We start from the raw sequence: 24,631 nt of genomic DNA, 5'->3' as shown, positions 1-24,631 counted from the left end.
GAGCTTATTTTTAAGTATGGAACTTTTTTATTTACTCCCACTTCTATAGTTTCCTAAACAATTAGTTGGGCTGAAGTTTCGCTACATGATATTAATCAGGAAATTGTGAACGTTTTCTTTTGCCGAGCCCTGGTTCTGAGTTTTGTAGTCTCATCTCTGATTAATTTATCACTTAATGGAAATGCTGTAGAGCTAATACCACCTCTTTCCTAAAGGTGAAGTCTGCCCATGATACCTCTCTAGCATAAGCTTTAAATCTCTTTCATCTAGGAGATTTGAGAGAATATTTGTCTACTGTATCAGAAATCTATACAGATGCACAATGGCCAAGAGCACTAAGCACCTCCAAATGTCAGTTGCTAAATTCAGCCTTTGTATTTAGTCTAACCAATTTTTATGTAGTCTTTAAAGTAGTCATTATTAACCCTATTTATTTTTTATAACTTTTGCTTTATTTTTTTTTCCAAATTCTACTCAATTTAGTCATTTTTTTAAAGATATTACATTAAAAAAATATGAGGTCCCCATTCGCCCTCACCATCCCCACCCCACCACTCCACCCCCAATAACACTCTCCCCCATCATCATGTCACATCCACCGTGTCCGGTGAGCACATCTCTGGGCATCGCTGCACTCCATGTCCCATGTTCCACACCATAGTCCACACTTTCCCTTGTTCCATCCAGCGGGCCATGGGAGGACATACAACATCCAGCAATTGTCCCTGGGGCACCACCCAGGACAACTCCAAGTCCCGAGAATGCCTCCACATCTCTTCTCTTCCTCCCCTTCTCCGCACCCGGCAGCCACCATGACCACTTTTTCCACATCAATGCCACATTTTCTCGATTATTAACTACAATAGTTCATGAATAGAATATCACTAAGTCCACTCTGATCCTTACTGTATTCCTCCTTCCTGTGGACCTTGGCTTGGTTGTGTCCATTCGACATCTATGTCAAGAGGGGGTTTAGAGTCCACATGGATATTGGATGCAATCCTCCTGCTTTCAGTTGTAGACACTCTAGGCTCCATGGTGTGGTGGTTGACATTCTTCAACTCCATGTTGACTGAGTGGAGTAAGTCCAATAAATCAGAGTGTAGGAGCTGAAGTCTGTTGAGTTCAGGGCCTGGCTATCATGTTGTCAGTCCAGAGATTCAAATCCCCTAGATATATGTTAAACCCCAGCACCAACTACAATTCCAGTAAAGTAGCATGAAAGGCTTGTGAAAAGAGATCCCTTCTGAGGCCAGCTCCATCACGCAGAAACACCAGCTCCAAAGAAGGGTCAACTGGCATGGCAGTGAACCCCATCTGCCATGACCATAGAACCTATGGGTCTCTTTAGCCCTCAAAAGGACCATTACCTTGGGTTGTATCTACTTTATCTGTCTCTGAGACTCTGCTCAGGTGTGCATAAGGGCAATCTTTCTGACAACCTCCAGACTCTGTTTTAGAGACTCATAGCCATATAAACTCATTTGTCCTTTCCATTTCCCCCTTAATTTAGGTGAAACAGCATTTTAAGCTCCTGTTATTATATGTAGACAGTATTAACCCTATTTAATAGGTAGAAAATGTAGATTCCAAAAAGGCAAGCAATATCCCTTTAATAAGGATAAGTATAAGTCATGCAGCCTTGATTTGACTGTCCACAGTTAAGAGAGTTGCAAGCAGGATGTTTTATGATTGGTGAAGCAACTTCTCATATACTGCCTCATTAAGCCAGCATCGGAAATCTTTAAGGGAGGACAGAATGAACTTATAATCACATTTTCCAACTAAGGGAAATTAATTGGCCAGCACATATTCAATTCAGTTGTGGAGCAGAGCCTGGACTTCTGGTTCTGTTTCTTACCAAGCATCTCATACTTCTCTCACTCCTGCAGTCCGGTATCACCCCTGTATATTCAATAGTGATGTTTGGGTCTGTTTCCTCATTTATTAAATGCTGAGTTTGGACAAACTGTATTTTCTTTCCCTCCACAGTAGAAAAAGAAGCTGACAATTGCAGGAGTATCAAGGCTATATTTCCTTGATGTGTCATTTTCACATTCCTGTGTGAGGCAGTGGGGGGAAAAGAAATCCACTGAGCATGGTATGGGAAATTAGCAGCTCCAGATTCAATGATTGACTCTTCAAGTAACTTATTGCCTGACATTGCAAGTCCTCTTAGTCTGACAAGGCTTTGTTTCCTCAAAGACCTAACCTATAAAATGATATATGTATTCACATGTAGGGAGAATGAAGCTGAACTGAGGGGCAAGTGCTTTGTTCTTTTTTCAACAGCCTTTTGAGGTACAATGAATGTACAGTAAATTGAACTATTTAAATGCACAGTTTGATAAGTTTCTATATAAGAATACATCCATGAATCTATAACCAGAATCCAGGTAGTAAAGCTACCCATCACTGCAAAAAGGTTCCTCATGCTTCTTTATGTAATCTCTCCCTTCTTTTCCCCATCACACAACCCCTGCCCAGGCAACCACTTAGTGCTTTCAGTCACTGTAAACTAGCTTGCATTTTCAAGTTTTGCAAATGTAATCATATAATGTACACACCTTTATGTCTGGCTTTTTTCAATCAGCAATTTGAGATTCCTTTTACATCCAGCATGATGCTTATATGGCTAGTTCATCCCTTTTAACCACTGAGTAGTATTACATTTCATGGAAACACCACAAATTGTTTATCCAATCACCTATGGATGGGAATTTGGAATTTGTTTTTTTGTTCATTTGTTTGTTTATTTTTGGCTATTTCAAAACAGCCAAACATTTGGTTGCTGTCTATATTGCTAAGAACATTTGTATACATTTATTTTGACATTTACTTTCTTCTCTTTTGGCTAAATACCTAGAGTGGTGAGGCTGGATCAAATGAGAGGTAGTTGCATGTTTGAGTTTGTAAAAAAACTGCAAAAGCATTTTCGAAAGTGATTGTACCATTTCACAGTCACACCAGCAGTAATGGAAGTTCCATTCCACCCACTTCCTTTTCAATACTTGATATGGCCAATCTTTCTTAATCTAGCGATTCTAATAGTGGTATAATGATAACTGTGGCTTTAGAATCACATCCATCAGCCGTGTGGGATGTAAGATCTCTCTCAATTTAGAGGTGGAGTAAACTTTTCCATCCAAGGGTCCACAGGATGCAGGAATAAAATATAGGAGATTAGAGTGGGCTTCTTGGTATTCTACTATAGAACTATTGTGACTCTAACAATGGAAGAAATTGTCAGTGATGTGGAGGCAGTGGCCATGACAGTTGCTGAGGGTAGGGAAAGGGAAGAAGAGGTGTGATATGGGAGTATTTTCAGGACATGGAGTTGTCCAGAGACAGATGGAGGACATTATATATCCTGCCATAACCCACTAAATGGACTGAGAGAGAGTGTAAACTACAATGTAAACTGTAATCCATACTTTGTAGCAGTGCTCCAAAATGTATTCACCAAATGCAATGAATGTGCCACACTGATGAGAGGTTGTTGATGTGGGAGGAGTGGGCGTGGGGTGGGAAGGGGTATATGGGAACCTTGTATATTTTTAATGTAACATTGTGTGTGATCAATATATCTTTTTAAAAAAAAACAATAGAAAATTAGCTAAAAAAAATAACTAATGATGTTGAGCATCTTCTCAGGTGCTTACTTGCCAAGCATACCTTCTTTGGTTAAGTGTCTGTTCCAAATCTTTGGCCCATTCTAATTGAGTTGTTGATTTTCTTATTATTCAGAGTTGGTATATATATGTACATATATTTCAAGTCCTTTATCAGAAATATGCTTTCTCCAGGCTGCCGTCGGGCTGGAGGGCTTAGCCTCGCTCAGGCCCAAGAGTCAGGGGGGGGCTCACTCCTGCCGAACCGCCGGCGGGGGGTACTCCCGAGGGGAGCACCGGTTCTCCAGGCGTGGGGGACGCGCGGTTGGGGAAAAAACCACGGAGACCGCTTGAACGCAAGAACAGGTCCGCTTTATTACGGAAGTACACTTGGTTATATAGGGTTGGGTAGAGGGAGGAGTAAGATATAGGGAGGGCTAGCTACGGGGTAGTAGTGGACAGGCTGAAGCTGATGGACAGCCCCGAGGTAAGCAGTCACCGGGGAAGAGGGCAGACTGTACGCCGGCAACATGGGCGGGACTGGCGGAAAAGATAGCGAGGGCTGGCTGAGAGGTTTGGAATAGGGGAGGGGAAAGGGGGAGTGAGAGCTGGCCGGATGTTGGGCTAGGCAGGAGATAGAAAGGGGGAGGGCAGCGCCGGCCAGCCGCTAGCAGCAAAGGCCTAGTCAGGCGTAGTCACCTTATCTAGGCCCAGTGGGCAGAGGCGGTATCACCTCTTGCCGCACTGTTTGCTACTGTGGCAAGCCGGGCACCCTTCCTCCCACACCAGGCTCTTTTCGTTTGCTCTTATTTGACATGATACACATATTCATGACATATTAAAAATGAATTGAACAGAAAAATAAAAATACTTTTGTAAACAATAAGCTCTTGAACCAATACATGGCACTAATTATTCATTATTAGAGCCCCTTATTTGTTAATGTTGATTATATTTTATGCCGAAATTGAAAGATGAGGGCCTTACTTCCATCCACCCTATGACTTAAAATAACCTGTTATAAATGTCCATACTCCCATGAAAGACATATTAGAATACTTCTCTACTTTCTATCAAACCAATCAAAGCATTTACCATCTGACTTCTCCCTTCACCTTTAGTTAAGAGGTGCTACTCATTTCTAATATTTTGTTATTGTTCCTACTTCTCATCAAAGGGAAAAAAAAGTCTTAACAAGTACATACTCCTGTGTGAGCACAGTGATGGACAACACTTTCTTTTCTCTCCTGAGTGAGGGCTCCTTGAATCTTATGTCTAAGTTGAGCTATGCAACTGCTTCTGGTAGGCAATAGAACTTCCCAAAGACACAGCTGCATCTTCACACTATTTCATTTTATGCATGATCACTGAGTATTTGCAAAGATAAAGGAAATCTAAGAACTGATTCTATGTTCATGTATGATAAGCAAGGTAGAAAAGGAAAGGCAAGCACAAAAATAAAGATTTAAAATTGATAAAACAGCATCAACACAAATCACAATAAAGTGTAGTGGTATCCAGTAGAGTCAGCTCTGCTGCTTACTGTCCGTTGACTTTGGCAATTTCTTATTATCTAGCCTTATTATTTTTTTCACATATGAGATAGAAGTAATGATGATACCTACCTCATACTGGTATAAGGATGAAATTATGCAGACACTTAATAAAGGCCTAGCACATAGTGTTAAATAACCCCAGGCCTTTAAAAATATTATTCCCCTTTTTTATGTATTTCTCACCCTCTACTCCAAGTATTTCACACTTTATATAAACATATGTGATGTGTTATGCTTTGAGATTCATTTTGTATGTCCTCCCTATGCCTACCAGACATGAGAGTTCACACTTATTCATAATCTGAATTTATATTTTCTTTTTTCTAGAAAGAAGCTAGAAGCACTATAAACTACTCAACTTTACTAATTGATAAGATGGGTATTGCCCAGACCAGATCAAGCATCTGGTATTGTGTGACAAATGACCTCACAGTGCCAAGAAGATTGTAAAATCAGAACTTCCCAGATCTCCAAGAAGCTTATATCTTCTATTTTGACTGTGTACCTGGAAAGGAAACATGACCATTACTTTCACCAAAGCCATTTAAGTTACCCTATTGGTCACAGAATTTCACTCGCAAGAATTTTAAGAATCACTCCACACAAAGCCTTCATTTTCTATAGAAATATGTTTAATTGTTATAATATCCCTGGTTTATGATTTTTTATCTTTATTTTGTATATTTTCTGTGGCAAGGTACTTAACTAGAATCATCAAGAAATCAAATCCAGGTGCAGGTAAAACTGAAGAGATGGATAAAGGAAACCACTCAGTGGTGACTGAGTTTGTCTTTATGGGAATCACTCAGGACCCTCAGCTGCAGATCATCTTCTTTGTGGTCTTTATGGTGGTCTACCTAGTCAATGTGGTAGGAAATGTCGGCATGATTGTCCTGATCATAACAGACACGCAACTTCACACGCCCATGTATTTTTTTCTCTCCAACCTCTCCTTTGTTGACCTGGGCTACTCTTCAGCCATTGCCCCTAGAATGTTGGCTGATTTCCTAAGTAAGCACAAAGTCATCTCCTTCTCCAGTTGTGCCACCCAGTTTGCTTTCTTTGTAGGTTTCGTGGATGCTGAGTGCTATGTCCTGGCAGCCATGGCCTATGACCGTTTTGTGGCCATCTGCCGACCTCTCCATTATAGCACTCTCATGTCCAAGCGGGTCTGTTTGGCTCTCATGATGGGCTCTTATTTGATTGGACTGGTGAGTTTGGTAGCTCATACTTCCCTTACCTTCAGCCTTAGTTACTGTGGTTCCAATATCATCAACCACTTTTTCTGTGAAATCCCACCTCTCTTGGCCCTCTCTTGCTCAGACACCTACATCAGTGAGATCCTACTTTTCAGTCTGTGTGGCTTCATTGAATTCAGCACCATCCTTATCATCTTCATCTCCTATGCCTTCATCCTCATCGCCATCATCAGAATGCACTCAGCTGAAGGCCGCATCAAGGCTTTCTCCACCTGTGGGTCTCACCTCATTGGTGTAACCCTCTTCTATGGCACAGTCATGTTTATGTACCTGAGGCCAACATCCAGCTACTCCCTGGACCAAGACAAGTGGGCTTCTGTATTCTACACTATTATCATCCCCATGTTGAATCCCTTGATCTACAGTCTGCGAAATAAGGATGTGAAAGCTGCTTTTAAAAAACTAATTGGGAAAAAGTCTTAATTTAAAAAATTAAAATTATTATTGTCAAAAGTAAATTAGTGTAGTAGAAAGACTGTGACAAGAAATAGAAAATTCAAATAGTCTTACAAGAAATAAAGCCATGTTACCATCTATTTGCTGAGAGGATCTTACATTTTGAAGGGATTTCTATAATTCTTAACTCTAAAAATCTAACATAGAAATTAATAATTTTGAAAAACACACTGAACAAGGTACATTATTTTTTGTTTGTTTGTTAAAGTTGGCTCAAAGATTGATTAGAAATAGAGACGGGAGTTGATTTGGGGGGAAAAAAAACAAAATAAGCAACCAGTCACTCTAAAGTAGGTTTCTTCAGAGGCATGATAAATGCTAAGACCAAATGTCTAGGAATTCTCTACTCTGAAAGAAAGTCAGAGAAAATTTAGTTAAATGCATGGTAAAGGGTTGGTGTGAGGAATTCAATGTAGAATCCATGCATTTATATATTCAGCAAAAAAACTTTTGCATGTGAAGTAAGTGCCAAATTCTAGAAGATACAAACCTAAGATACATGCTTTGCCAACAAGGAGCCAGTTGTGTTTCCAGTTAGTATATTATCTCTCTCAGTTTGGTGCACCCAATAACAGCATCAAGAGCTGTGCAAGGTTCAGCATCAAGACCTGGAAATTTAAGTTCCACTGCAGCTGTGAGATCTTTAACAAAATCTTTTTCTTTTCTATCCTCAGTTTCCCCGATGTCAAGAGATTGCTTTCACCTAAACTTCACTGGATCCCTCTGGTCTATTTTGCTAATATTCAAAAGTGGAAGACATTTGAATGTTTTCATTTTTATGTGTTGATATCCCTTTAGTCTTCAGGGAAACCCTAAAATGCTGGGACCCAAAACAAATACAGGACAGAGCAATCCCACAGGCTAAGGCTATCAAAATTGTAATGTAACAAATTTACTCATCTTTCTCCCTTCCAAAATTTTCCCTCTGCCTTTCCCTCTTTTCTCAATTAAACCCTAGCTTTTTTCCTTGGTTCTCAAAAGTCTCCCTGCTTTCCACCTTAATTCTCTCATCCTTATCAAACAATAGACTCATTGCCTCTGATATATTAGTTGTAGATAATAGAAGAGAATAGGACTCTTCTTTGCATAGTTTCAAGGCTGCATCTTTTAAAAATTAAAAACCCAAAGTATCAGATATCAGAAATAGATAAAAGTCAGGGAAAAACTACTTTTTTTCTCACATGTGCTGAAATTTCATCATACTATCAGTTTCTAATACTTTATTTATTTTTTCTTTTTTATTGTCTTTTTTCCTCTCTATTTTTTTAAATGTTACATTAAAAAAATATGAGGTCCCCATCTACCCCCACCCCCTCACCCTATTCCTCCCACATCCACAACTTCTTTCATCATAGAGGGACATTCATTGCATTTGGTGAATATATTTTGGAGCACTGCTGCACCACATGGATAATGGTTTACATAGTAGTTTACACTCTCCCCCAGTCCACCCAGTGGGCCATGGCAGGACATACAATGTCCAGCATCTGTCCCTGCAGTACCACTCAGGACAACTCCAAGTCCTGAAAATTCACCCACATCATATCTCTTCTTCCCTCTCCTTACCCCCAGCAGCTACCATGCCACTTTCTCCACATCAGTGCTACAATTTCTTCCATTACTAATCATAATAGTTCCATAGTACAATATCAGTAAGTCCACTCTAGTCCATACTCTATTCCTCCAGCCTGTGAACCCTGGGATGGTTATGTCCATTCTACCTCTATATCGAGAGGGGGCTTAGATTCCACATGGATGATGGATGCAATTCTCCTGCTTGCAGCTGTAGGCACTCTTAGCTCCCTGGTGTGGTGGTTGACCTTCTTCACCTCCCTGTTCACTGGCCTGGGTGAGTCCAATAAACCAGAGGGTAGGAATTGCAAGTCTGCTGAGGCTCAAGGCCTGGCTGTCACATGGACAGTCCAGAGATTCAGGTCTCCTGAGTATACACCAACCCCAGTGCCAATCACAAGTCTGGTGAAAGTAACAGAAGAGGCATAGAAAGGTCACATCTGAGTCCAACTCCATTACACTCAGGAACACAAACTCCAAAGTAAGACCAACTGACATGGCACTGAACTCCAGAGCCATCTGCCATGACCATGGAACTTTAAATCAGGAATTTTTCAACAAAATCCATTTGCCAGTGCATTGTAGTCAAAGGTGAGGGGAAAACAATGGTTCCTGTAAAGCATACACCAAGCGCATTCATCAAAAAAGGCAACAAAGAATTTTAGAGATAAAAGACTCAGGATGTACCAGGATTTCTAATGGGTGTTACTATATATATGAGCCGTACTCATATACTATAAATGAGTTGTAATTGAGTTCAAAATTACCCAATTCATATGATGAATTTTCCCAAAACATATTATTGGTGTCACATTGTAGAGAAAGAACAACCTGTGGCTAAATGGACAGATTTGGAGTTAGCAGTCCAGAAACAATCTACAAATCTAGACTTCAGTTTCTTTCTTTTTTTTTTTTTTTTTTTTTTTTGCAATGAAATGTGTAAATCATATATGTTAGGGGAAAATTAAGAAAATAAAGTCTTTCTATAACGATTACAAACCAAGTGATGTAGGTAGAATTGTGTACTCAAATTTGGACTAGGTCTTGGTCCACATTCTGGTGGGTATGAACCCACTGTAAATAAAATCTCTTCAAGATGTTACTTCAGTTGATGTGTCACTCAACTAAATCAGCTTGGGGCTTTAATTTGCATTACTAGAGTTCTTTAGAAGCAGAGCCAAAGTCATTCAGAGAAAGAAGGCACAGGGAGCATCCAAAAGCCAGAAATTAGCAGAACCTGGAGGAGAAGGAAGAAGACAACCTCATGGACACTGCCATGTGACAGAAAAACCAGGGACCAAGGATCACCAGCAACCAGCCTCCAAAACCACTCTCATCTTGAGAAAGCATTGTCTTGCTAATACCTCGATTTTGGACTTCTCCCAATTACAAAACCATGAAGTAATAAATCCCCATTGTTTAAGCCAACCTATTGTATGTTATTTGCTTTTGCAGTCAGGAAACTAAAGCAAGTTTTGGTACCAAGATTTGGGTGCAGCAATTACAAATACTTAAAAATGTAGAAACAGCTTTAGAATCCAGAAATGGAAAGAGGCATGGAAGAATTGTGAGGTGCTTGATAGAAAAAGTCTGGATTACTTTGAGGAGACTGTTGGTAAAAATATAGACATTAAAGATACTTCTGATGAGGGTTTGGAAAGGAATGATGAATGTGTGATCAGAAATTGGAAGAAAAGTAATCCTTTTTATAAAGTGACAGAGAACTTGGAAAAATTGTGCTCTGATACCAGATTGAAAGTGGTACTTGTAAGCAAAGAACTTGAATAATTAGCTGAGAGAGTTCTAAGCTAAGTGCAGTAGTTACCACCTGACTTCTCTTGGCAGCTTATAGTAAAATGCAAGAGGAAAGAATAAACTGAGAAGTGAATTCTTAATCACAAAGAAATCAGAAATTGATGGTTTGGGAAATTCTGAGCCTATTCAGATTGTGTGCTCTGAGACTAGGCCAAAGCAGCTCTATCAGGGAACTCCCTGACTTTTCAGGAAATAGGTCCCCAGAGGACAGGGTTCCATGTGAACATTTAACTAACAACGCTTTGCTAAGCAGTAGGCTGAACAAGGATACAGTTCAGTGGAAGTTAAGATTGGAAATGCAATTATCCAAGAAGGATTTGTGGAAAGTCCTGTTGTCTGATGGTTTGGATCTGCCAGACCTGTATGCAAAACCAACAAGGTTTTTTTGCAAAATTGTACAAGTAGAATTACTGCTAGCCAGGACTGAAAGAGAAAGAGAAGGAATGAACTGAACGTAGAATGACTTCAGTGGTGAAACAATGGAAGCAAATGTCTAGATCAAAAATATTTCCTAGGGTCAAGAGAGCAGGTCCTCCCATATGTTTGGAAAAGGTGAGTCTGCCCCTGATCCTGGAGGAGGTTGGCCTTGAAGTCTGTTGTTCTGGGAATGTGCAGCTACTCCAATGCTTGGATTTGGTGGGGCTTGTGTCCTTGATGGAGACCCCTCTCAGTACCCCAACACTCAGCAATGGTTGGCCCTGTTCCCTTGTGTTCAGGAAGTGTCTGGTTACTATGCAAGGGCTTGAAAGAGGTGGGACTGCCTCTCCATCTGGCCCCAAGGACAAAACATTGACCCAGAGATGATGCTTAGCCTTTGAAATCTAAAGGAGTTTTCCCTGCTGGGTCTCAGATTTGTTTGGGACTTAGGACCCCTATTTACCTTTCTATTTCTCCCTTCTGGAATGAAAATATTTATGCTATGCTTGTCCTACTGTTGTATATTGAAAGTAGGACTTGACTCCTGCATTTTATAGGTCCTAAAATGGATGATACCCATAACTGATTTTGATGAGACTTTGTATTTAGCATTGTTACTGAAATGACTTAAAGCTTTTTGGAATGTTGTGATGGAATGAATTTATTTTTCATACAGAAATAACATGTCGTTTTGGTATCTAGAGGGAGAACTGATATTGACTGAATTGCATACCCCAGTTTGGACATGTTCTTCATTTTGGTCTACATTTTAGAGGATGTGGCCCATTGTAAATAAGATCTTTTCAAGATAATACTTTAGTTGAGATGTATCCCAACTAAATCAGGTTGGGTTTCATTCTGGATTACTAGAATACATTATAAGGAGAACAAAAGTCAGAAGGAGTAAGGAAGCAATGTGGAGCAGCCAGACACTGGGAAGTACACAGAACACAGAGAAGAAGGGAGAAGGCAATGCCACATACATTCCTAAGTGAAAGACCCAGGATCACCAGCAGCCATCCCCAGAATAGCACAGTCTCCTTGGAGGAAGCATCACCTTCCTTACACCTCAACTATAGAGTTCTCATAGTCTCAAAATCATGAGGTAATATACTCCATTGTTTAAGCCAACCTTTTTCATGGTATTTGTTTTAGTGTCCAGGGAACTAAAACAGAAGGTTTATATTATAATTGAAAATGCTGTTACCTTAGAATCAGGAAAATATTTCTTTGAATCCCATCTCTAATCAGTGACCTTGTTGCTGGAGGACTATATTTGTTTTTATTTGCTGTGTGCCGGTCAAAGAACAAAGTGCTTTATATCTCATGAAGTTCTTACAACAACCATGTGAGACAGGTATATCTTCATTTTAAAGATGATGAAACGAAGCTTAGATAAGTCAACAAACTTTGAAAAATTTAAATTATAGAAATAAAACTGATCCAAGGTCTGCTCTTTCAGCTGTAAGTAGTGGAAAGCATTTAAACTTGGGACATAGAGAAATGAGTTCTCATCCACGTTCTGCAATTTTCTAGCTGTGTGACCTTGGAAAAATGACTTAATCTCTCTAAAGTTCAGTTTCTTCATCTATAAAATGGGAAAAATAATACTTTGCTTTTAGCATTTTTCAAATGTGTAAAGCATCTGTCACATAAAAGATGCCTAGTAAATATTAGTTCTTTCAATGTTTCCTTAAGTTACATGTCAGCTACCCATAATTACACATCAATATGATGAAATATAGTGAGGACATTAAATGTTTTGTTTTCCATCTAATTGGTTATAGAAGGATGCACATCAACTTATAACAGCAAGAGAAATGGGATGGAAGTTGGATCACCTTGTCCCACTCCCAGTTTCACCAATAATTATTTCAAATAAATCCCTTTAATATCTCTGTACTTCAGTCTGTTCATCAATAAAATGAGGACTGATATTAATACTGAATTTATCCTATTAATTTGCTCAAATAAAAGGTCAATGAATTCCTTTTGTTTGAAAAGTCTTGAATTCTCTTGAATACATTAAGAAGTTATAAAAAGTTTTAAATGTCAAGTAACAAAATTATAACAATATTAATCATGTCAATCATGTTTAGTATCATACCAAAAATCATGGGTACTGCTGTTTCCTTTAACCAACAAAGAGTTGGTGATCACAGTTCTAGGGGATATAAAAGTTAAAAATGGGTGCAGAATTTTATGGCAACTGTCAGAATGAAATTAAACTGAAATTTAATTCTATTTTCTCTATTCTCCAGCTATATGATTTCAGGTGATATCTTTTAAGCTGTCTTGATTAAATCTCATAAAGATTATTTTTGAAGGGAGATAAGGTAAATGAAAAAACCTGTTATAAGAAATAAAAGTTCCAAAAAAGAATTGTAAAAAAGCATTGTGGGAGCTCACATGAGACCTCCTCTTTATATTTGGTTTATCTTTGAAGCATAGATCAGAACTTAATGTGGGAAAAGAGGACATAGATAAAGTCAGAGGAAGAAAACCCAATGAACAAAGGCAAAAGGCTAGATACAATGGGGCATGCTCATGGGAGAGCTCGGCTGAATGCTCATCATGAGGTGCTGGGGATTGAATTGCTTCCCCACAAAAGACATGTTCAAATGTTAATCCACACTACTGTGAGTGAATCCATTTGGAAATAGAATCTTTAAAGATATTATCAGCTATGGTGTAGCCAAATTGAATCAGGGTGGATCTCCATACCTATGATTGGAGGTCTTATAAACAGAGCAAGTTCCAATGTAGTCAGTCAGAAGAAGACAGAATCAGAAGCCAGAAGTCAGTGGAAACTAGAATAGAAGTGCACAGAGAGAAAGAATACCATGAAAGGGAAAATTGTCCTCTCCAGAGTGCTACCAAAGCCAGGAGAAAGCATGGCCTTACTGGTATCTTGATTTTGGGCTTCTCTTCCTAAAAAACATGAGATTACAAATGTTTGGTGTTTAAACCAACCCATTGGATAGTATTTGTCATAGCAATTCTGGCAAACTAAAACAGGAGAGTTTGGAGATGAAGTTGAAATGTAGTTAAGTAGTCTGGCTGGCATTAATTTATGGATATTGGAGTTTATAACTTGTGGATTCTAGAGGGGAAAACTCCTCCATGCTCCATGATATCCTGTCACATATCCATCAGCACAGAAACTTTTGAGGAAACCATAGTAGCAATATTGTCTTGAGGCTGGTAAATCCTGGTAAACCCTAACAACTTGAACCAGGTTTAGTGTCATAAAATGCTGTATTTTCTTTTAAGGGGGCATAGGTGAAATCTTACATTCTAGCTGGGTGAAACTCTTATGTTTTAGCCCCATGACTGGTCTTCTCCCAAGGAAAGAAATCAAGCCGAAGCTCCTGTCTTCAATATCTGCCTTGGAGACCATGTCTGAAACTACTAGAGTTTAAGATTTCTTATCTTCCCCAACTCAGGAGCTATGAAATTACCAGTGTCCTTTGCTTATTATTCCAGACACACTTTTCCCTAAATCACCTGGTGGTTATTTCTCCTTGTTTCCCTTGACCCACCAGATTCTCCTGTAAAACTATTTCTTCAATGACTCTTGCATTTTCTCACCTCAGTATCCAAATTCTTTCCCATCTCCACTATATGCTTCCTAGACAGTCCCAAATCCATGTCTCAGGATGTCCAAACCCTCCCCTTCTTTCAAATATCAGTTTAAATACTTTTCATCAAAAACATGACTCTCTGATCTACAGGACTGGTAGAAAACTCCTATGAATAGCAAAATCCCTTCATTTGTAACTTCTTATATAATTGTGTGTGTCAGGATTTTAGTCATGCAAATTCATGTGTAAATACATTAAAAGATGTTATATAAGATATATCTGGGTTTCCCTTACTATAATAGTGAACTCATAATGGACTCTTGATACATGTTTGTGAAAAGAAGATGAGAAGTAATGTGTTTTGACTACACTACTTCAAAAAACTACAAGCAAACAACAAGGCAAACTATAATTCATGTTTAGTGGCAATGCTCCAAAATGTGTTTATCAATTGCAATGAATATACCACACTGATGAAAGATGTTGCTAATGTGGGAAAATGTGGGAAGTGTGGGAAGTGGGGAATATGGGAATCCCCTATATATCCTCTGTAACATTTATATAATTGAATTATCTTTTTAAAAATTTAAAAAGTGAAAATAAACGCTAAAAGCACTACAGAACTGCACAGTCATCTGAGGGACATGTCCAGGGACAGTACAGCTGAGCTCTGGAAGCAGTTGTGTTGTTATCTCTGTGTTTAATTCTGTTGAATCAGGTGGAAATTAAAACAATCTTCTTCACCGTACCTGGCTTTAGCAGACCGAACCAGGAGCCCATAAGAAAATCAATACCTTGAATGGGATCTATGTACAACATCTGAAGTTCCACATTTCCAGCTTCATCTCCAGATACTTCCTTCCACATTCCACCTTCCAGAATTCCAAGTCACATTGAAGTCAAACACACCATTCTTACTATTCTTTTGCTTATACTAATCCCTTTCCCACAAACTTCTGTTTCACATTACAAATTCATTGACACTTTGCTCTAGTTCACTAAACTGCTCAAGCAGATAACATGAAATGTGCTGGCTTTTACAATGAGAATTTTTTTGTTTATAAGTTTACACTCTGAGACCAGGAAAATGTCCAAATCAAGACATCATCAAGATGATACCTTCCTTCTTGAAGGCTGACTGACTGCCAGTAATCTTGGACTCTTCTCTCACATGGTAAAGGACATGGTGGCATCTGCTGGTCTCTCCTTTGTCTCCCAGGTTTCATTGCTTCCACCTTCTTGGTTCCATGGCTTTTTCCTCTCTTTCTCTGAATTTCATTCTCTTATAAAGGACTCTAGTAAGAGAATTAAGATCTACCCTGAATGAGGTCTTAATGTAAGACCTTAACTTAAGATTCTACTTGCCAAAAGATCCTACCTACGTTTGGTCCACACCCACAGGAATACATTAACTTCAAGAACATATTTTTTCTGAGGTACATAAAACTTCAAACCTTCAAGCTCATCTTCTATGAATTATTCCTGTACTAACTCTCCAGGATTTTCTCTCATGCAAAATAGTACTTAATACCGACTTCATGGATTTGCTGTGAAAACAAAGCAAAGATAATGTTACCATGGACAATTGTCCCTCTTGCCCAGGGAAGTTCTGGTTTTTACCCATTTTCATGGAGTAATTGTGAATATTTCTACCTTTCATTCTCAGAGGTACCCTAGCACAGATGATAAAATATATGAACAACCTAAGTAATATAATTAAGTACTTCAGGGCTTTGTAAATGGAATTTCTCTGTGAGAGAAAAAGTACTGTGCACACAATTCTCTTCTAACACTATTATGGATTGAGTCATGCCTCCCACAAATACATGTGAAAACCCTAACCCCCAGTCCTATGGATATGAATCCATTTGTAAATATGATCCTTGAAGATATTTTTACCCAAGATGAGGCCAATCAGAATCAGGGTGAACCTTAATCCAATATGACTGGAATTGTTATAAAAATAGGAAATTTGGACACAGTAGGAGGAGACAGATGGGAAGAGAGACCACCACATGATAGAGGCAGAAACTGAGTTAACAGATGACTGGCAAGCCACCACCAGAATGCTACAAACTTTAAAGAAAGCATGATCCCTCTGATATCTTTATTTTTTTATTTCTAGCCTTCAAAATTGAGACAATAATTCCTGTTGTTTAAGCCAATTAGTCTGTGGTGTTTTTGTACAGCAGGCACAGCAAACTAAGACAAACACTAAAACATACACACCTTAATGTAATCACTCCTTCAGTCAACTCTAAGACTTCGAGATAGGCTCATTTTTTTTATCCTCAATCCTGGAATATAAGTAATCAACATATGTTCATTGAACAAATGAACGACCATGCCCTGCTGTATAAGAGAACTACCAAAAGTTAGTCCCAATTCTGGGACCTACTGAACATAGGTATGAGCTTCTAGGACAAATAGGATAACATTTTTATTTTTATTTTTTTTATTCATTTTTTAAATATATTACATTCAAAAAATATGAGGTCCCATTCAACCCCATCGCCCCACAGCAACACTCTCCCATCATCATGACACATCCATTGTACCTGGTAAGTACATCTCTGGGCATTGCTGCATCCCATGGTCAATGGTCCACATCATAGCCCATACTCTCCCACATTCCATCCAGTGGGCCCTGGGAGGATCTACAGTGTCTGGTAATTGTCCCTGAAGCACCACCCAGGACAACTCCAAGTCCCGAAAATGCCTCCACATCTCATCTCTTCCTCCCATTCCCCGCACCCAGCAGCCACCATGGCCACTTTTCCCACACCAATGCCACATTTTCTCTGTGGACCTTGGATTGGTTGTATCCATTGCACATCTATGTCAAGAGGGGGCTTAGATTTCACATAGATACTGGATGCAATCCTCCTGCTTTCAGTTGTAGGCACTCTAGGCTCCATGGTGTGGTGGTTGACATTCTTCAACTCCATGTTAGCTGAGTGGGGTAAGTCCAATAAATCAGAGTGTAGGAGTTGAAGTCTGTTGAGGCTCAGGGCCTGGCTATCATATTGTCAGTCCAGAGATTCAAATCCCCTAGATATATGTTAAACCCCAGCACCAACTACAATTCCAGTAAAGTAGCATGAAAGTCTTGTGAAAAGAGATCCCATCTGTGTCCAGCGCCATCATGCAGAAACACCAGCTCCAAAGAAGGGTCAACTGACATGGCAGTGAACCCCATCTGCCATGACCCTAGAACCCGTGGGTCTCTTTAGCCCTCAAAAGAACCAATACCTGGGGTTGTATCTACTTTATCTGTCTCTGAGACTCTGCTCAGGTGTGCATAAGGACAATCCTTCTGACAATCTCCAGACTCTTTTTTAGAGACTCATTTCTCCTTTCCATTTCCCCCTTACGTTACGTCAGACAGCATTTTAAACTCCTGTTATTATATGTAGACAGGGATATTCTGCTGGTCCGCATTGAACCTTTAATTCAAGGTCATTTTCTAGTTGCATCATCTGCTGGTACTCGGTAGTGATCCCTTGGTGCCAGGGAGGTTCATCCCTGGGTGTCATGTCCCACCACGCTGGGGGGAAGGCATTTCATTTACATGCTGAGTTTGGCTTCGAGACTGGCCACATTTGAGTAACATGAAGGCTGTCAGGAGGAAACTCCTAGGCACAGTGCTGCTCTAGGCCTTCTTCTTATTTCAGGCATATAGGCTCACAAGCATAGTCATTAGTATCAGGGGCTCACTGTTGGACCCTCATTCCTTCCTGGTCCTTACCGTTGCACCTGGGGGACTGCCGCTGCTCCCCTAGGGACCACGACAGAGCCCCCCCCCCCGCCCCAGCCAGGAACTCAGTACTCCCCCAGCTGTTGTTTTTAATTGTTGCCACTATGAGTATATCCAAACATTACCATGCACCCTGGACATATGCCCTGTATAACTCCCTGTCAACCATATATCACCTGTCAATAACATCCCATACCAGTATTCCTCCACTGCCATTGTTGAACCACTCTGTGATCCAAATCTTCCTGAAAAGTGAAGCCCAATATGATGTCAGGATCCCTTACTAGTAAGGATAACATTTTTAATCCAGTTTTCTTAAGATGATGAAACAGGAGTTACATATGGCTAACTGGCATGCCTGTCTTCTCTTAGTTTAGAAGTATTAGTGCTGGATTATAACTAATTGTTCCTGTTTCATAGTCCAGTACTTTATAGAGCAGTGAAATGTACAGCATTGTAGAAAGTGACAGATTTAATCAAATCTAGGGAAGATATATGGGGAATTTCCATAAAGGACAGAATTCATGACTGCCTTGTCTGGTGATTGGATAAGATTCATTAGTCAGTATTTAAATAAGACTATACTGTGAATCATTTGTTAAAAGACCCACATTTGCCTGTGACCACTGTGAACTGTATTTCTGTAAGCCCAGGTGAGGTAGCAGAGTCACCATAACATCAATAAGTAAAGGAAAAGAGGCAAAACAGGATGTATTGAAGAAGCAGTTCAGATTACAGATGATACTGAAAAGATGGAATCAATAAGGTATAATTAGTTTCACCACGACTTTCTTTCCCTTGGGCATTTTACAATCCTCATAATTACAAACTGACACACTAATATGTATTTTTCTCACTTCAAGGTAAGATTTTCATGGCAAAATCTATTTGGCCTGTGGTGGTTATGCATTTTATTCAGTTTCTCCTATCTTCTATTCCTACAGTAAAACACCAAACACTTAAACATTGTATCATTGTCTTTACAATTAATCAATCAAATCTAAAAAGTGAAAATAAACATTCAATTCAGGAGAAATCACAAAACTATTTTCAGAAAGGATGGATAGGTGATAGATTAGATAGATATAGATAATTTGAGATTACCTAATCCAACAATTGTTTCATTTTATAAATGAAGGAACTAAGGTTCATAGGAAATAAATGATTACCTTGTATAATAGAATTTTGGAATAATTTTATTTTTTCACATACTGAATATGTTATCTTATACATTATTACTTACCAATCAGGCACTGAGAAAATGTAGTTTAGGAAAATTGATAATTCTCAAATTATTTTACTTATTGTAGGCAACATTTTTATTTAAAAATGAACAATTAAAAAAACTGGTTAATAAATATCCTACCCATCTGTTTTTCTTACTGCCACAGGCCCAAACAAATTATAGAGGAAATCATCCCAATTGGGCCAATGATCATTCAGTTCACCATTTTTGTATTAGTCTTATAGTCAGTTGCTCTTTGTTCTAACAGTGATTATAGTATATACTATAGAGAATTATCGGCTAAAGATCTTCAAAATGTCATATTTTCCTTTTAACTCAAAGCCCACTGAATGTACTGGGGGACAGTGTAAACTACAATGTGAATTATAATCCATGCGGTGCTGCAGTGCTCCAAGATGTATTCACCAAACGCAACGGATATGCTGCAATGATGAAGGAGGTTGTTGATGTGAGAGGAGTGGGAAGGGTGGGGGGTGGGCAGTGTGGTATGTGGGAACCTCATATTTTTTATGGTAACATTTTTTGTGATCTATGTATCTTCAGAAAATATAATAAAAAATAAATGCTCATAAAAATTATAAATAAATAAATAAACCTAGATAGAAAAAAAATTAAAGTGAGTATCTTGGGTAGTGTGTATACCTCAGTGGTTGAGCACCTGCTTCCCATGTAGAAGGTCCTGGTTTCAATTCCCAGTGCCTCTGAGAAAAAAACTTAAAAAAAATAAAGTCACTGTCTCAAAAAAAAAAATGAAGCAAACACATGGGAAGCAGATGTGGCTAAAGCGATTGGGCTCCTGTCTATGGAGATCCAGGGTTCAATTCCCAAGGCCTCCTACTGAAGGCAACCTGGCCTGCACAGCAAAATGGCCTGAGTGGAAAACTGGCCCACACGAAATGCTGGTCCACTTGGTAAGCTGATCTGAGCAGAGAGATGGCACAGCAAGATGACACAACAAACAGACACAGAAGAGAGACAATAAGAGATGCAGCAGACTAGGGAGACAAGGTGGAGCAAGAGATTGAGACCTCTCTCCCCCTCTGGAAAGTCCCAGCATTGGTTCCTAGTACTGCCTAAAGAGAAGACAAGCAGAATCAGAAGAACACAGTTAATGGCACAGAGAGTAGACATTGGGAGTGGGGGTGGGATGAATAAAGTAAATAAATCTTAAAAAATAAAATAAAAAAAGCAAACACAAGAGGACACTTGCTTGAAGAGATCTAGATGAGATTTAGGAAAGGGCCTGGGCTAACTGGTTTGCATTTTTTTTCCTAGTTCACCCAACTACAAATTTGTTGATCAAAAAACAAACTGGTCAAAATGAATTGACTTGGTTAGCAATTGGACTTAATAGGTAAATCATTACAAAAGCAAATATTCACTTCCACTTGTTTTACAGGTTTTGGCTAAGTATGACTTAAGTGAGGATAGTTCTGAAATTTTTGTCTATAGTTTAAATTATGTCACCCATATTTAGAATTGGAAAAGTAGCATAGATTGGTCATTTTCATGAACCAAAAAATAGCCTTTCCATTTGTACATACCTTAAAGTACTTTGTGTTCTTGTTCAAAGATATTTTAATGTATATTTCTAATTTATATTAAGTCAACTAAAGAGCTCTTTCTTATTTGATAGTGTTTGATAATATTTAAAAGAAAATTTTAAATATTCCTTTTGGCTTTATATAATTTCCTAGAAGAAAATTGATGAGAAGTATGTTTCTGATCTGAAATCATGCATTTAAGCAAATATATAAAATGGCAAGTCATTTGTATATCAAGGTAAATATTTAAAATAAAAAACTACTATGTAGTAAATTTAACTAGTTAATTCTGTATTAGTCAGCCAAAGAGGTGCTGATACAAAATACCAAAAATCAGTTGGTTTTTATAAAGGGTATTTATTTGGGTCAGATGCTTATAGTTACCAGGCCATAAAATATAAGTTACTTCCCTCACCAAAATCGATTGCCAAGTATTGGAGCAAGATGACTGCCAATGTCTGCTAGTGTTCAAGCTTTCTGGGTTCCTCTCTTTTCAGGGCTCAGTTCTCTTCAGACTCAGCTGCTCTGCTGTCTCCACAAGGCTACCTGTAGACTATCAGACCAACAGCTCTGCCTCTCTGCAAGGCCTCTGCCTGTGTTTAATGGGACTTCTCTCCTTCCTCACATATCTGCATCTCTGTGTTTATTTCCCCAGACCCCAGAGTCAAAACTCCAACCTCCCTTCTCTGCAGTGTGGTTTCTCTGTGAGTCCCTACCCACGAAGGGGAAGAGGACTCAATGTCCTACTGACATGGCCCAATCAAAGCCTTAATCATTATTTAATCAAGTAAGAGTGAAACCTCTGAATCTAATATAACCTAATATGCCTGGAGGGACAGATCTGTTTACAAATATAATCCAATATTTTTGGAATACATAAACAATATCAAACTGCTACAGTGACTTTGCTTTTTAATTTTAAATCAGTTTTAAGTCACTAATGTCTATTCTATTTCATCAGAGCCACTTCAGTTCCAGATTTTTTAATGACCTTCATATTTAGTCAGAAGAAATGGTTGAATTTTCAATGTTATGTTTCTCTGAAAGGTGATTACATTATTTTTAAAACTCCAATTTGTAAAATAAAAAGTGAGAACAATTTTAGAGATAATTCAATTCTAACTTATTATCACAGTAATTCTACGCCTTTTTAAGCATCCACAATAAGTATACTAATACTGAGTTTTAGCTTGTTATTCTCTTAATTCAAAGAAGAATTTCTTTTACATACTTATTTTAATTTGCTAAAAGCTGCTGGAAGCAATATACCAGAATTGGGGTAGCTTTTACAATCAGAATTTATTAGGTTAAAAGCTTACAGTTCTGAGGCTGTGTAAAGGTCCACATCAAGGCAGCATCAGAGGTGCTGTATCAACAAAGGTCACCTGCTGGTGATCCTGGACTTCTGCCGCATGGCAATGCACAATGGCGGCTCTGCTGGTCTCTGCCTTTTCCAGGCTCACTTTCTCCCAGAGCTCAGTTGTAGACGATCAGGCATATGGCTGGGTCCATACATCTCTTCCTCTCCTTTGGGACTTGCTGCAGCTTTGGGTTGCTCTGCCAGTGCCTCCTTTCTCTTTCCCAAGTTCTTTAACATCTGAAAGCTTCTCTCTGTCACTGCAACATTTTTCATGTCTCTGCAGTTTGCTAGTCCTCCTCTTATAAAGGACTCGTAAGAGAATTAAGACCCACCCTGAGTCCCACTATCTAATCAAAGGCCCTTAACTGAAATGATCTGATCAAAAGATTCCTTACCTTGATTTAATCAAAAGGTTTCAACTACAATGGGTTTACAGGCACAGAATGGGTTTGCCTTAAGAACAGGATTTTCTTAGGTCCACAAAAGACCCAAACCAGCACAATACTACTGAATGAAAAAGCTTCAAAATACTGGAAACACTTGTTTTCACAAAGCAATATTAACCATTTTACTTTCAATCATTGCACACACATGTGTACATATATCTTTACATATGTGTGAGTATATATATTTTTTATATATACTCTATTTCAGCATATACACACACATACATACTTATAGTCTGTTCTCCAGAAAGCATCCAGAAAAATCTTCTAGAAGCATAAATTGTGTCATTTCATTCCTACTCAGGAAATTTATGTTTTACTAAGAATAAACTTTGACCTATTACCACAGCTAAGGCTGTGCTGCTGGATCTGACTGCTTCCTTCCTCCCCAGCCACAACTCTTGCTGCTCTGCTTTTCATTGGTTCCCTTTATTTCCTGAAATAGAGCAAACTCTTTCACCCTCCATCACCTTTATGCAAAACCATGGTTAACTGGACAGCTCTAGTTCCCATTCTGACTCCTACCCTCCTCTGGTCTACCTTGATGATTAATTTCTTTATTGTAATCATAAAAAATCATCGATATGTATGTGTATATTTCTATGTATGTTATAAATATTTCATGAATTTATATTGATATATTATAAATATGTTATGTACAAATGTATATCTGTAGGGAGCCACCCGCTGTGAGACCTATCTACAGCCTCCCACAACATGGCGGAGTTCACAAATCTGCCCTGTCATTTCCTTATTCTTCTCCTCCCTGCTTCTTTGTTCTCTCCCTCCCACCACTACTCAGGTGACCACAGCAATACGCATGCACAAGGCGCGAAACTCCGCAGACCTGTTGCAAACTGTCGGCCAATCCCCTCCTTGGACGTCTGCCACCCACAAGACCAGCCTATCACCTATGTACACGTTCCCTTCCCTCTCTATATATTCCCATGTTCTGCCCCCAATAAACGAGGCTTGATCAGAACCTTGTCTTGCCTCCATTCTTCTCTCGACTCCTGCCCCACCCCGCTTCTTCCCACAGGTCCCTGGACTCGCCCCCGCCGGCTTCGGCATATATCTATATGTTTGTTTATTAGGAAAGGAAGCATTTCTATTTTATTTAACAACATATTACATAGTCATTCAATAATAGAGAGTGAATGAATGAATGAATGTATTACTTATATAATATGAAATATGGCCATATCACCTGTTTCTGATCATTGCTATCCTTTTGTCCATACAATCAGCCTAAGACCACCAGAAGTTGTAGTGGAGAAATTCGGGTATGCGCGGTTTCGAAGGCCAGGACAAGAGAATACCGAGAAGGAAGTTGGTTTATTTTGACCGGCCGGGTTCGGCGGACTCTTGTCCTAATAAAAACCGAGCCCCGAACAGCCTTTTCCAGACCCTTTTATACAGAGGATATAGGATTAGAAAGACTAACAGTGATGGTAAACAGACCTTTGGTTAGGTTCTTCAGATCTTAGTATCAGATAGGTTATTTCCTCCAGGTGAGTTACATATTCTCCACATCCAAGCCAGTTTGGATTAGCATAGCTCCACATTGTCTGGAGGCAGCCCTGAATACACACTCAGTCTCACATCCCTTCTGAACATTCAAAGACTGTAGGGCCTATATTACTTATCTGGCCATCTTGGAGACTAGGTACTCTTGGAAATAATTTTGATTTAATGCACAGGCTATATCAAAGTAACCCTTTCATCAGATAAAATCAGATTTATTGATCCATTGAAAAGAGGGAGACCACTCACCACAGAAACCATGAAGTATTTCAAAAGCAAAGGAAAAGAGTTATCATAAGATTTAGGAAATGGTAGATTTAGGTGAAATTTAAATGAAGCAGTATTTTGAATGGCTCATGGTAAAGTAGTACTGTGTGTAAAGGAGTCAACATCAGGTCTAAACCAGAAATCAGACACAAGATCCTGTTTCCTTAGAAACTACAAAATTAAGATGTGCGATGCTGAGTACAAAAACCCTTTATTT

General features: G+C 39.0%; 1 protein-coding gene across 1 annotated transcript; it reads left to right on the top strand.

Annotated features, from left to right (window-relative positions):
- The first annotated feature begins 5,919 nt into the window (after nt 1–5,919).
- Nucleotides 5,920–6,849, top strand: OR5AR1 (olfactory receptor family 5 subfamily AR member 1). The gene has a single exon (XM_004471013.1). It carries the CDS (start codon nt 5,920–5,922, stop codon nt 6,847–6,849), a length of 930 nt encoding a protein of 309 aa, XP_004471070.1.
- Nucleotides 6,850–24,631: the final 17,782 nt, after the last annotated feature.

This window comes from Dasypus novemcinctus, chromosome 10, assembly GCF_030445035.2.
Source record: "Dasypus novemcinctus isolate mDasNov1 chromosome 10, mDasNov1.1.hap2, whole genome shotgun sequence".
NCBI lineage: Eukaryota > Metazoa > Chordata > Mammalia > Cingulata > Dasypodidae > Dasypus > Dasypus novemcinctus.
The sequence above is the reverse complement of the archived record's forward strand: the minus strand, read 5'-3'. Positions and strand labels throughout refer to the sequence as shown.

Coding starts and splice junctions, on each gene's coding strand:
- OR5AR1 (XM_004471013.1), top strand. CDS start 5,920: ATGGATAAAGGAAACCACTCAGTGGTGACTGAGTTTGTCTTTATGGGA.